An 8,817-nucleotide genomic window follows, 5' to 3' on the forward strand; every position below is an offset into this window, starting at 1 on the left:
TCACATTAACTATTTATTCTGCTGAGACAAACAATGAGGCAAAACCAGCTTTTCAGATATGGAAGAACTTTTAGTTTCTACTGCCAAAATGATTTTCCCAACAGGGCTTGTCTTCCACAGAGTGACCTGATGCAAAACTGTTTGTACCTGTGACCAGGTGTGACTCAAGGCAACGCATAGATATAGTACTTGACATTGTTTGGTGTGTAGTAGTTAAGAGGAGGAAGATGAAAACAGACACATGATGCTGATAAGAATTTCTTTTTATGTTATTCCAATAAAAAATACATTCATACAGAAATATAACAATCTTGCAAAAAACAATTTCAAATAAAATCTTGTAAAACAAAATTTTTACAAAAATCTTACAAAGAGATTCTTTAGATAACAGGGTGCTTCAAAAACAAAAAAAGAAATTTCACTAATAGAAACTTTTTTCTTAAATTTCAAGCAAAAGTGTTGTTTTTTTTTTTTATTTTTCAGCTTGATTGAGGCTCAGTTATCACCTGAACAAAATGTACTTGCTTATTAATTACAGGCATTTGACATATGGCACACAGCCCCACCCCATCCACACAAATCTGATGGTATTTCACAATTGAGACAAGCCAGTGCAAGTATTATTTTTTTGTTTGGGGTTGGCTTTTTGTTTGTTTTTTGCCTTTTTTTAAAAAAAATTTCTTGTTTATAAGAATTACAGCTAAGTCAAGGACAATGCAAACAAGAAGTTAAAAACACAAAACCCAATCCTAAATAGAAATCCACTTTCCGGAAAACTTTCTTTGTTTGGGAGAATTTTAAAAAAAGTGCATTTTCAGGCAATTTAAACCAAAAAAGAAATGAGAATGATTTAAGCCTGTGTATTCCAAAGAACCAGATCACTTGCATATACTTTTTTTTTTTTAAAACCACTTATCTACATACATTTCCAGGAAGATATACCAAAATATTAGCAGAGTAAGCAAGACCAATAATTAACAGAAAAAGAAACAGGTCACATGTTTCATTGCATCGACTGTAGTGAGTCGGTTTGAAAAAAAAAAAACAAAACAAAACCAACTGGTTTTGGACAGACTATTCCTACTCTAGGGAAAAACAGTCTTTATTTTAGCTGAACTATGTAAAATTAGAGCTCCACCACAACAACTAGCTCACCCACAGGTCCTCCAGTAAGCTGGAAGGCCAAAACCCGAGTGTACTTCATCTGCACACAGCTAATACTCTTTTAGCATGCCAATATTTGGTTCATATCATTCTTAAATGGCCACAGGTACGCTATTCCAGACAACCTAGTAACTACAAAACACAGTCAGCAGTCTGAGAAGGACTGAATGCCAACAAAGCCTTTAGCATACCATTAAGCTAAAGGTAAAGCCTCTAAAAATGCTAGATTTTAATTAACTGTTATCTTTCATTTCTTTGTCTCCTTAATGACCATATTCTGGGGGGAGAGGGAATATTTTGATGGGCTGTGGCATTTTCTAGCTATGTGTTCTAATTTTTTTCCTTTTAAAAAAAATATTTATATATTATCTATATATATACACACATACACAGACTGTACACACAAATATACATACACAATTATTTTTCTGCCCACTTTTAAAAAAAAAGTAATATAGTTTCTTTCTGTATGACCAACAGATAGCTAGATATATAGATGTGAAACTTGTGCCTTTTAAGCAAATACATTTTTTAATACTTCTGTATCTTTAATATGTATGAAAACTTGACATATTAAGTACAGTTGGGGTGTGTATATACACAGTTGTTGTGCAAGGTCAATATAAAAAAAGTCTCAAGGTGGCAGAACTGGTCAGGTATTCAACTGGCATATGCATTATACTGTAACACAGTCAAATTGTCTAAGTTAAACAAATACTGTACTGACATGAATGACTTTTCTCTCTATTTGTCTTTGTGAAGGAGGACCCTGGAAGTAACCTTTTTTTTCCCTCATATTATACATTTGATACAGTACAATGCCAGGTGAAAAGAGAGCCTTAATAAAGCATGCATCACCCATACCCCTGTATAAGACCCCCTGCAAGAGAAGGTCACTTGCATAAGGCACCATTATTAAGGTCAACAGTGCATTAACAGCTAGAAAACCAGAAGTTAGTCCTCAAGGCATAAATAAGAGAAAAATTAGCTGCATGAGAAAAATCAGTTTCTAACCAATAGTGGTTTTATCCACCCAACAGAAAAAATTATTCATGTTCCATACATTATGTAACATTAGAACAATTGTATTTTAGCTGCTCTTAACTGGAATCAAAACTGCAGTCCTGATTAAAGAATGGAAAAGCATATAGTTCCCCAGAACCATGCAATAACCTTTGTATTATAATGAAAAGTTATAGTTGTGTTACATTTGTAAATACACAGCTTATACAATGGATTACAAATGAGCTCTGTAGCAAGTAAAACAAGCTACTTGACACATTGCACGTTTAATAGCTGCACCAGACACCTAAAGCTCCTCTCACACAGGCAAAGGGAGGTCCCCCATCTCCATTCTGGCATCCTGACTCTTTTTATCCCCCCTTTCCCCTCTCGTTTTCCCTCTAAGAAGGTGCAGACACCCCTCCCCCCACCCCTTGGAAATGATTGGTGGTCGTCCCATCTCACAAGATATTCCTCACATACAAGACATTCAGACTTTTTTCTCTTACAGTTATAAAACAACCACAAGAAAAAAAATGTGCCTCAGCATACAGTCATCAAGAGATCCTCATCGCAATCAGTCGCCCAATCATTAACATTCTCAGTGCACATGCTCACGGCAAAGGCTTAGGAGCCACTCAGAAGGTTAGACACCAGTGTATGAGCCTGGGAAATCCCAAACATCATGCACCATGGCTGCTATGCCGTTTCTTACATGACTTATTAGCCCTCAAAAGACCTTCAAGGAAGTGAGGTCCTGGAGGCAACTGGGTAGGGTGCAAAATGGCATGCTTTGGCTGGAACACGCATCCCTCCACTCAAGGCCCTTCAACCTTGACGCCTCTTAGCCCACAGGATTCACCTCTTGACCCATTCAGAGGTGTCTCTTCATGTGAAGGGCCAGGTGGTCAGACCTGGAAAAACACCTGCAAGGCAAGAGTCAGGGGGCACATTAGCCCATGGCTGCTGGCACACATGCATGACGCGGTACGCGTGGCTGAGGCACCCCCCCTTGTTCTGCTACTCCAAAACACAGCTGCTGGAGGAAGGATTTGGCATTCCCAGTATCCATGGCAGTACTCAAGGTGTCTGCGAGCACCCAGAAGCTCTGCAGATGGGTGGTAACACCAGAGACTTCACAACACTCATCTACAAGATCAGGCTACAAACCACTTCCCAGTGATTAGTAAAATGTTTTTTTGTTCCAGACTAAATATACAACAATCCCTTAAAAATACCATACAGCATTGTGTTCCCAAGTAATTCCTACACAAACAAAAACACAGTCTAGACTTGCTTTCCAGCAAGCATTAAAAATAACTTTAAATTTAAAAGGCTGCATTTCAGTCACATACCTGTCACAGTGACTACATTTAAAAGGCTTGGCACCAGTGTGCTTTCTGAAGTGTCTGGTTAATTCATCACTTCTTGCAAAACGCCACTCACACCCTTCCCATGAACATCTGTAAGGCTTTTCCCCTACAAAGAAAGCAGATTACACATTAGTCACGACCTCATTCAAAGAAAGATAGGTGCTATCCCATTCATTTTCTGTGTAAGGTTTCTCTTCTACCCCTCAAAGACAGCCAATTTTATTAAGCTATCTGAATGCTTCAGAACATGTAGGCAAAGAAAGCTCACAAAATTCATCCATGATTCCCTTTTAACTATTTTGCTGCAGCAGCACTTCCATTAATCACATTCTTACAAAAAAAAATAATTATTAAACAGGCTCACAGGAAACAAAGGAATCCAACCTTTTACCATTCCTGTTCATCTGTAATGGCAAGGTTACTCCCATACAGGTATTGTTGACCTGACAAAGGTGAATAAAGACAGCAGAGCAAGGCTCCAAAGTGCCATTAGGCTACTGTATTGCATCTAGGTCCTCTGTCACTCACTCATCTGCAGAACATGCAACCCCCTTTCTGCTGAGCCACTTATTCTTGGAAAAGCCTGCACACCACTTTGAACACAGCTACTTCAGCATTCAAGAAATACCACTTCCATTCACAGGAACGTTCTCAGCCAGACAGCACCAGGACACCAGTTCCGCAATACTTCTGAGACTGGCAGCTATTTATGTCTCCTTAACCACCATGTTTCACTGGAAGTTGTTCTTCCCTCTTGAAATAATCCTGTTTTATCTGACTTCTGCACAACAGTGGGATCATTCGAGCTTGCTCAGACATCCCATAAAAGCCACAAAATGCTGAGCTCATGAGTCAAAATAGAATCTTTTCCTTGAATTCTTATTCCCATATTTCGCGGGGAGGGACGGGGGGAAAACCCAGCCACTCATATAGGTGTTTGGATTGGTACACCAAGAACACCAGCCCAATTCCTCACATCAAGCAACCACTACTGAGCCAAGGCGCAACTCTACGTAGCTAAGTGATGTCATAAAGAGATGTCAAATAATAATGCTCAAACAAGGAAATCAGCACACTACTTTGACCATAAAATATTTACAAAAGCCCTAAAGTGTCTATCTTCTCACTTTCTTTCCTAATAACACACAAGACTGTTATTTTTAGTTCAGGTTTCATAACAATAAAATGCTGTTGCTCAATATTTTGGGATGATATTCAGTAAACCATACATTTTTAAGTCCAGTTGGGCAGGTATGTTAAAAGGACAACACCACACTGTGGCTTTCCAATATTTTTGCTGATAACGATGGCACATAAAAGTGTCAAATGACTTACAGCGATAACTCTACTTTATATAATCAAGGCATTGGAATGTCTGATAGAATAAACCCGATGTAGACTGAAGTATGAAAACAAGCTTAAGTTTTTAGTGATCTGACTGATTTTTAGGTATGACATTCCTTGTTTTAGCAGTAAACTCACAGCTCACTTTTGCTTTAGAAATAACCATCCAGAAAGGCCTAGCATCTACTTTGGCTAAACCTTTGCTTCTGAAGACCCTGTGCTGCTACAGCTTCCCAAATACTGCCTACTTAGTTGAGCAGCTTCAATTTGCTATGAGAGAAAACTAGTCTACCACCAGCTTTCCTGGCTGCAGCTTGCTTATGAGGAGAATGAGGAAGTGATGTCATCAATGCTGATAAGCCTCTACTACTATGTCATTTCTCCAAACCTGGGCTCCTACCCAGGGATTGCATAACACTGGGACACCAACCACCATCAAGGGGTATTCCCTACAGCACTTGCCAACTCTTAGTAAGTATAAGGTTACTAACCTGTATGAGTGCGCTGATGTGCTTTCAGATGTGAACTTTTGGTGTAAACTTTCCTGCACCCGTTAAAATGACATCTGTGAACACGCCTTCTGCCATCTGGCGAGGTGTCACCGTTGGTGGGTGTACCTTTTTCTGCAGTCTTTCCAGCAGTACCAGTACGAATTTTCCCTGGTGAGTGCAACTCACCCGGCGTACAATTCCATATCTGGGAAGAAGGCTCCTTGCTCAGCTCGGGAGACGAAGGGGGAGTGGAAGTGACAGATGAACTCAAGTTTCCTGAACTGGCCAAAACATCACTTATAGGGTCAGAGGTAAACTTTGTCGTGGGTGAGAGCTCCTCAGAGCTGTCTGAAGATTCGCTGCTCACGTCAGAATTCAAACTGTTGGTCTCTAAGTTCTGACTAGCAAGACTGTCCTCCTTTGGGACACATGTGTTCTTCAGTTCAGATTCCTCCTTTTTCTCACGTGCCAGAATAATTTTGGTCCAGAGATCCTCTTGGCTATCAAATTTGATTTCAGATGCAGAAACATAACAGGGTTCACTCTGAAGATACCGTTCCAGCTCCAAACATGTCTGGGTGAAACAGAAGGAATAAAAAAAGAAAGTTACAAGCCTGCTTTAAAAAAAACCAAACCAATTGTATTTTACACTTCAAAAAGCACGAAGGAATGTAGTACATTTGATTTGAGGTTTCTAGATTCAAAACAAATTAAAGGCTCCTCAAACCTTAACTAGATGACTGTTACGATGAAAAGAAATCATTTTTTGAGTCCTGGGCAGGAGTTCAAACGCACAGCTGAAGGTGCAAGTCAGCTTTAGTTTCCAAAATAGCATTCTAATGACTCAGTCAAATTATCATCACTCTCATCACAAAATCTGTGTTTTCAGTAGGCTGATGTTTAAAAGGATCATGGAGAACCACACCAAATAACCACACGTCGCTCTTGCACCTCGTCCAATTTCAAGTTGTTTTGTATCTCTCTCAAACACGAGGCTGAAATGACCCAACTGAACACAATGTGCCCTGACACGCAGTTAAAACCCAAACCCTGTGTCAGAAAACAAAGCCACATTTAAGCATGGCTGCAGAGCTGCCAGCCTGTCTTCTGGGGACATCAATGGAGCAGCACACATCCTCCCATTTCCTGTGCATGAGAACACAGCACACTCGACTTTCAAAGAATGTCATTTCCAACCACAGTGGCATGCATGCCACATAACTCAAACTGCTCACACGCGTGTGCAGAGGAACACAGACAACTTCAACACAGAGAACTTCAGCGTCAGAGGAGAGGAAGAAAAAATGCTCTGGAATAGAAATGTTCTGTTCTATAGGAAGCAAAACGGGAAATTACTCTGAGGTCCTGCTGGGAGTCCCACAATGAACAAGAACTTTATCTACTGGCCAAGAGTGCAACTGTATGAGTCATCTTTCTTTCACGCAATGCCAAAGGAGACTTCCTTTTAAAAACCTGACCATCTGCCAAGAAAGTCCTCTGTGCAAATATACATGCAACAGTACATGGGCAACTTCCCCCGAACCACATTCCTCTGGAGAAACGCAACAAAACAAAAAACAAAACCACCCTAGATGGGTGAAACCGTGGTTTTCAATTTCAATCCACCCTCCTGACTTTCTAACCATTTTCAGGGAAAAAAGGCAAACAAAAGAAAAAAAAGCATATGAACTGTTATGGCAACAAGCTGATGTTTTGGGATTATTCTTTCCACTACAGGAAATGATCCATATGGAAGCTTTACACAGAGAATGGACACACTGAGTTTCCATGCCAAAGTCTACTAATTTTAGCAGTATCGTCTTTTCCAAGCCCGGTAGCAAAACCTGATCCGAAATGCCACACGTTCCCCCCAGAGCCCCTTCCCATCTGCCATGGGAGCAGCCTCCTTCCTCCCCAGCAAAGTGGGTCACAGGCTCGGGCCAAGCTCGGAGTGTGGACAAAAGTTGGAAAAAAAACCAAAATCAAACCCCCAAACAACCCTCAAAACGAAGGCGACTGCTGCACACGGCATTTATGTGTTTGTCTGTAATTAGGGAACTGGGTCGCAATGCACGTTAAAAACAAAAAGCAGTTTCGACAAGGGCAGCACAATAGTGCCTTGATTTTCCGTGAAAACAAGCATTTATGAAGATCTTGTTAAACTTTCCTATTCCCGGCTAATTTCAATTCCTCATGAGGTGGATCAGTAATATGGAGTGAAGCTCTCTCCCAGTTTAAATGCCTCTGAAGGCGACTGGAACGAACTGGAGCCTCGCCAGGAGCCCGAGCGCCTGAAGGAAACTACTTAGCTCCATTTCAATCACGTACACGGAGCTGCCGCCCTGAAAGAGGAACGGGGGGGAAGGGGAGAAAAAAAGGCATTGCATACAATTAGCAGGCGAGTGAAGGTTGTAACACTTTGCATTTCAACCTTCTGCGAAAGGCTCCCCCGTCCTCCTGCACAGCCAGCAGGTACCTGACCCGGGCCCCGCAGGACTGCCAGCCCCTGCTCGGGGCACATTAAAGAGAGAAAACCCAAGGAAAAAAAAAAAAAACAAAGCGAGGAAATACTGTCCATGAAAGGGAAGGAGCCTCCGTTCGTCCCCCTTCCCGGCCAGGGCAATAGCGCCAGGGAATCGCTGTCACAGGATTGAAAACAGAATTGACAACTCGGCCGAGCTCCCTGCGCGAACAGCCCATGGACACACACAGGACACACAAAGACCTGTGCTCCTGCAGGGCTCTCTCCCCCAGCACGGCCGGGAAATGACAGAATCAAACCAGTATTAATTCGTTACTCAAGAAGAAAACAAAACAAAAACCACCAACCCACAGCACAGGGCGCAAAGCAGCTCTCGGCCAAGGCAGGGAGAGAGCCAGCTCTGGAATCTGGAGCTGGTACAAGCACAAAAGTTTTGGCAGGACTCGGGAGCAGGCAGAGAGCAGCGGGAAGCGGGCGCTGACAGCCCGGGCAGGGCTGGAAACGAGGAGAGACGGAGATGTGCAGCTCCTTCATCCACCTCGAGACTTTTCCCCCAAACAGCCGTTTATTCAAAGCCGAAACACCTGCTTCAAACCATCGCTACACATTTGTGCTGAATTCTCCCCAAACTCCTCGCTGACACTTGGGTGCTTCTTTTTTTTTTTTTCCTCCTTAAATCCGCTCATCCTTTAATACGGCTTAAAAAAAAAAAAAAATCCCCGACAACAACAACATCGACATCCTCGTTTACCTGTTGCCAATATTCCTCCAGGGACGGCAAGGCTGAGAAGTAACCCGTGTCGTGCACAATCTGGAGTTCCTGGAAGATGCTGCACATTGGGAGAACATCCATGTCTCGAGTTGCAACAACAAAGTCAGTGCTGGTTACCAAAAACACAGGTGCTTCCTTTATGTGCGGGGGGTGTGCGGGGGGTGTCAACCTCTGCTCTCAGTCGCCAAG

The 8,817-nt window shown here is 42.0% G+C and overlaps 1 protein-coding gene across 3 annotated transcripts; it reads right to left on the minus strand.

The window, feature by feature from the left end:
- Window positions 1-242: 242 nt before the first annotated feature.
- On the minus strand, window positions 243-8,817 carry ZNF396 (zinc finger protein 396). Of its 3 annotated transcripts, none has more exons than XM_009084385.1 (4): window positions 8,608-8,817; window positions 5,375-5,948; window positions 3,522-3,645; window positions 243-3,092 (listed from the first exon to the last, which is right to left on the minus strand). In XM_009084385.1, the coding sequence occupies exons 1-4, from the start codon at window positions 8,707-8,709 to the stop codon at window positions 3,041-3,043; spliced, it is 852 nt and encodes a 283-aa protein (XP_009082633.1). In that variant the 5' UTR covers window positions 8,710-8,817; the 3' UTR covers window positions 243-3,040. The 3 variants fall into 3 exon arrangements, with proteins under 3 accessions (XP_009082633.1, XP_009082634.1, XP_009082635.1); XM_009084386.1 differs by having other exon boundaries at window positions 5,501-5,948; window positions 8,608-8,709; XM_009084387.1 differs by lacking the exon at window positions 3,522-3,645 and having other exon boundaries at window positions 8,608-8,709.

The sequence above is a fragment of the Acanthisitta chloris genome, unplaced genomic scaffold, assembly GCF_000695815.1.
Source record: "Acanthisitta chloris isolate BGI_N310 unplaced genomic scaffold, ASM69581v1 scaffold13241, whole genome shotgun sequence".
In the NCBI taxonomy this organism is placed as follows: domain Eukaryota; kingdom Metazoa; phylum Chordata; class Aves; order Passeriformes; family Acanthisittidae; genus Acanthisitta; species Acanthisitta chloris.

Coding starts and splice junctions, on each gene's coding strand:
- ZNF396 (XM_009084385.1), bottom strand. CDS start 8,709: ATGGATGTTCTCCCAATGTGCAGCATCTTCCAGGAACTCCAGATTGTG. Junction 5,949..8,607: donor TGGAGGAATATTGGCAACAG/GTAAACGAGGAT, acceptor TGTTTCACCCAG/ACATGTTTGGAGCTGGAACG. Junction 3,646..5,374: donor ACATCAGCGCACTCATACAG/GTTAGTAACCTT, acceptor CTTTCTTTGTAG/GGGAAAAGCCTTACAGATGT.